This window comes from Notothenia coriiceps, unplaced genomic scaffold (assembly GCF_000735185.1).
Source record: "Notothenia coriiceps isolate Sejong01 unplaced genomic scaffold, NC01 NC01_scaffold00002820, whole genome shotgun sequence".
In the NCBI taxonomy this organism is placed as follows: Eukaryota; Metazoa; Chordata; class Actinopteri; order Perciformes; family Nototheniidae; genus Notothenia; species Notothenia coriiceps.
In genome coordinates this window covers 234813-239586 of record NW_011335521.1, presented here as the reverse complement: position 1 = coordinate 239586, position 4774 = coordinate 234813, and the positions used below count along the sequence as shown (strand labels likewise).

General features: G+C 44.1%; 2 protein-coding genes across 7 annotated transcripts in view; both read left to right on the top strand.

Moving 5' to 3' along the window:
* Positions 1-2608, top strand: part of taf15 (TAF15 RNA polymerase II, TATA box binding protein (TBP)-associated factor) — a 13922-nt gene extending 11314 nt beyond the window's left edge. For all 5 annotated transcript variants that reach the window (XM_010765868.1, XM_010765866.1, XM_010765867.1 and 2 more), the window contains 3 exons: positions 1046-1131; positions 1247-1409; positions 2136-2608. In XM_010765868.1, the coding sequence (XP_010764170.1) occupies positions 1046-1131; positions 1247-1409; positions 2136-2175 (289 nt within the window). In that variant the 3' untranslated portion in view covers positions 2176-2608. The remainder of the gene's footprint in view (positions 1-1045; positions 1132-1246; positions 1410-2135) is intronic.
* Positions 2609-3468: 860 nt separating this feature from the next.
* Positions 3469-4774, top strand: part of mmp28 (matrix metallopeptidase 28) — a 17874-nt gene continuing 16568 nt past the window's right edge. For both annotated transcript variants that reach the window (XM_010765863.1, XM_010765862.1), the window contains exon 1: positions 3469-3734. In XM_010765863.1, coding sequence (XP_010764165.1) covers positions 3618-3734 — 117 coding nt within the window. In that variant the 5' untranslated portion in view covers positions 3469-3617. The remainder of the gene's footprint in view (positions 3735-4774) is intronic.

Sequence of the window (4774 nt, the reverse complement as noted above, 5' to 3'; positions counted from 1 at the left end):
AAGAGTCTGTCGATGGGGATCAAAGCTGTCCGGTCCCACATGCTAAGTGCTAGCCAGAAAGTCGCGGCGTTTAAGTCCCGACTCTCCCGATGGCCAATCCGTGCCTCTCCTGACTGCACGTCGCTGACAAACACCGCTGCAGTGCAAACTCTCTGCACGGAGGAGCCGCCGAGTCCGGGCGATGCTGCTCCTCCAAGGAAGAGACACATGTTCACTAAGCCAAACTATATCCGGTCACAGAGATCTGCTACTTTAAAGTAAAGTCAACACATATCGACCCTAAATATAGTCTATATTAAGAACGAGAAAAGTCTTATCATTTATTTGATATCGTTTTTTGTAAACATATGACAAATGTGCGAGGGTGATGACGTCAAAGCATCGTCCTATGTGCCAGGGCTTAGCCCCGGACAGCCCCGGCCCAGTTTAACCCCTGGGTATTTGTGAGGGAGCTCCTATATGGCATTACCCCGCTGAAGCTCACCAAAGTTTAACATATTTCATAGTTCAAAGTTTTGTCAATTGTTTTGTTTATTGGTCAAATAATGGTTTCTGAGGAGTTTTACTGGAATGAAAGAGCAAGAGTACAGAAGCAACAAAGCAGCATACTGCATTAAACCTGACCTTCACAGAGAGGTTGAAGTTCATGTGGAAAGGAGGCTTCAGTAGTCTGTCTGCACTCTGTTTAGTTGTGCTATCAATCAATATAGTCAATGTGAGGTAAAGTGTCGCCAATGTAACCGGTTAGAACTCAAAGTGGCGATGAGGTCTTAAAATGTGTGGAAAGGGTCTTAAAAGGTATTCCATGTGACTTCAGGATTCCTGCATATACCCTGATCATGCTCTTGTTGGTAAATTAAACCAGACTAGACAGCATGTCAAATCTCTATCTCCTGAAATGTCAAGTCTGTTCAAAGCATCTGGTTTTTATTTGTCTAGAAAAATATGTATTGCAGTTCACACATTTTTATTTATTTTTTACCATAATACCCCGATTTGCCCCATTTGTGATGTCATCTTAAATGCATTTTGTTTTTGTCCTCAGCTCTTGTGGCAACATGAACTTCGCCCGGCGGCAGGAGTGCAACAAGTGTGGCGCTCCCAAACCAGGAGATGCTGGATTTGGTGGAGGTGAGTGCTTCTTTATTTCAATCCTTTTTGTTCCAAAGCTTTCCTACCATCTGTTGGTCTTGCTGAAAAAGATCCCCTTGTTTCACTGGAATAATCCCTCTGGCTGTGTCCGCAGACCGTGGAGGCAGAGGAGGGTTTGGCGGAGACAGAGGCGGTGGCTTCAGAGGTCGTGGAGGAGGTTTCCGTGGTGGAGACCGCGGGGGAGACCGTGGAGGAGACCGTGGAGGCTTCGGAGGTGGCGGAGGATATGGAGGAGGAGGTTATAAGATGGGAGGAAGGTGGGTTGAATCACATTTTGTTTTTGGCGGTGTGTACATTTTCTTTGTTGATCACATGCAAAGGACACCCGTTTGATCTGTGGGTCTCTGCTGATGTAGTTGGGTTGTATGACCACTGTAGGGCGCAATCACTCTGAATAGTTGCACATGAATCTGGAACATGGTTAAAATGTTCTCTATCAATCTTTATAGTATTCTTTAATATGTAATAATTGAGACATTCACCATTGAATCGCCACTGCCTTTTAAAATTCAAGAGATGGCAAAGGCCTTTACATTTGATTGTTTTCTTTGTGGTGGAGTAGTGTCAATAGACGGCTGTTGGATATGTTTGTATGGTGCACACTCACTGATTTGAGTAGAACTATTCTTGCCCCTTACCCTTTTCGTGTAAACAAACTGCCAATATCTGATTGGGTCTGTAGTCTCACCAAGGTTCTTACAGACACTCCCTGCTAATTAATTTGTCTAGAGTCTAAATATTCCACTACGGGGGGGCGGGCACTTTGTTTTTGTCCTTTGGAGGGTCATTAGTATTTGCAATTGTTGATATATTGCTGCTCACTGAAGGTGAAGTGCTGTTGCCTGCTTCTTTTTTTACTGAAAGGAAGGGGAAGGTGAATGAGGGGAAATTGACACTATTTCACTCATCTTTGTCTGTCTATGATAGCGGTTAATTCAATGACAGAAGTCAGCTGGTAACGCACATCTGTCTTTCCCTTGCAGAGGTGACCGTCGAGATGACAGAAGAGAGCGGCCATACTAGGAGTTGAGCAGATAGAAACCACTCCAGCCCTTGAGTTCGCCATGGAGGGAGGGGTTAGTTCGGGAGAACCTGGAGAAAAGGAACATCTATCCGAACGTCTTATCACCGATTTACGTTCCTTTTTCAAAGCCAGACTATCCCAACTATTACTGCTCATCTGAGCGCAGGACGGAGATGTTGATCTACTGTAAAGGGACTTTGGGGCGGATTGGCACTGTTGGCATGTGGTCAAATGTATTTTTTGTTTTTTCCCCCCCTCTGCTTTTTTTGTTTTATTTCCTTGTACATCTTTTTCATTTCTTCTCAGATTCTAGTCGCAGGTGTTTTTGTGAGGTAGACTTCGTACCATGTTTTGTATGAACTGATTACATGTTTTACTTGGGTTCTTTTTTTTTCAAAATATTAAAAATAAAACTGTGATCTTTTCCCTGTGCTCGTGTGAGTTTGTACCATTTTATTTGCATTATTACAGACACTTGTATCCAGCATGATATTAAAACTGCATCTATAAAGTAGGGAATGAGTCCTTACCCCAAGTGAAGGAGTTCAAGTATCTCGGGGTCTTGTTCTCGAGTGACGGAAAAATGGAGCGTGAGATGGGTCGGAGAATCGGAGCAGCGGGAGCGGTACTGCAGTCTCTTTACCGCACCGTTGTGACGAAAAGGGAGCTGAGCCAGAAGGCAAAGCTCTCTGTCTACCGCGCCATTTTCGTTCCTACCCTCACCTATGGTCATGAAGGATGGGTCATGACCGAAAGAACGAGATCGCGGGTACAAGCGGCCGAGATGGGTTTTCTCCGCAGGGTGGCTGGTGTCTCCCTTAGGGATAAGGTGAGAAGTTCGGTCATCAGGGAGGGACTCGGAGTTGAGCCGCTCCTCCTTCGCGTCGAAAGGAGCCAGTTGAGGTGGTTCGGGCACCTAGTTAGGATGCCACCTGGGCGCCTCCCTAGGGAGGTGTTCCAGGCACGTCCAGCTGGGAAGAGACCAAGGGGTAGACCTAGAACCAGATGGAGGGATTATATCTCTTCGCTGGCCTGGGAGCGCCTTGGGATCCCCCAGTCAGAGCTGGTTGATGTGGCCAGGGAAAAGAAAGTTTGGGGCTCTCTGCTGGAACTGCTACCTCCGCGACCCGACCACGGATAAGCGGGAGAAGATGGATGGATGGATCTATAAAGTTGAACTAGTTAAAGAAGTAAAGGCTGCCATGCTCTTTGCATTGGGCCGTGTAGCTTCCTGCAGAGGGGAGGGACCAGCCCGCCTCCCCTGTGAATCCCGGTGGGTGAGGAGGCTCCGTCACTCCTCGCGGTGATGGAGATGTTAGGCGAGCAGCAGCATGCTCTCACTTACTGACAGTGGGGAAAACCAACAATGAGAAAAATATTCGGAGCTCTACAGACATGCGCCATGCAAGGAGCCGGGTCTCGCTAGTGAGGCTGCCCCGCGATGAGCCGCCGACCTCCGGCCCGGGACCTGAGGGCCTGGGTCCCATGCTGGGTCCTCACCCTGAGCCTCATCACCGCGCAGACTGCCGGGGGGGACCCTCTGCTCACCGACCCGGGGGTACGCCTTGCTTTAGATCAACAGTGTTTGGTAGATGTAGGATGACTTAAAAGTAGCCTATTTAAAATGGTCAACAGTCAAACCATTTACAGCGTATTGTTACCTTGACTTGAACTAGCCTGTCACGTTTTTATAAGAAAGTCGCATTGGGTTTATTTAACCTGATATAATCTAAGAATATTGACGAAACTAATTGAAGTAAAAATGATAAAACTACTCGCTATACAGCCTCACTGTCTCTAGTTGATACATAGGTATATTAGATTTGTTGTTGATGCTAAAAGCTTTTAATACTGCATTTTAAATAGTGTAGCTGGTTGCAGAACATTATTCACGTATTCGTAATGCCGCTCGGCGGTTCCGTTTTCTGTATCATTTAGCATGTTATTTCTTGCATATTATAGTTTTTTTTAAATATATATTCTTCTCTAGTGACAGTCATCAAATAAATATATTAACATCATTTCTCTAAGTTGTGGTGCAGTAGAAGTACCGGTAGTGTTCCCAGCTCTGCCTGCTGTCATCCACAATCATTTTGGGGTCCATCAACAAACATACTTTACTCTGTATCTCCATAATAATCTATGACTTTTACTAATATTATGAAACATATAAACATTAGTTTGGTTTTAGACCTAAACAGTATTGTCCTGCTTAGTATCTGTAATTTGTGATTAAGTCATTCTAACATTTTTAATGAACATATTTTGGATTTCTATTGTTTGAATTTTACTCCAAACAAAAGCCAGTCCTTTGTGTAAAAAAATACATTTTACACATTTCTTCAACTTTAAATGCCTAACAACGATTAATTACGTCTCAAGTCAATCCAATATTTATTTAATTAAAGTAGTCAATTTCAACTTAATTTTCAATACAACAGGGGTGGTATTAAAATGCAGATTAAATTGTTTAAAATAAGATTACTTCAATTTAATAAAAGGGTAAAATTCAGGGTTTAGGTGCCTTTAAAAAAAAAAAGATGACAAGTCACTTTAGATTATGATATACTGACAGTCTTCCTTAAGGCTATTGGGAAA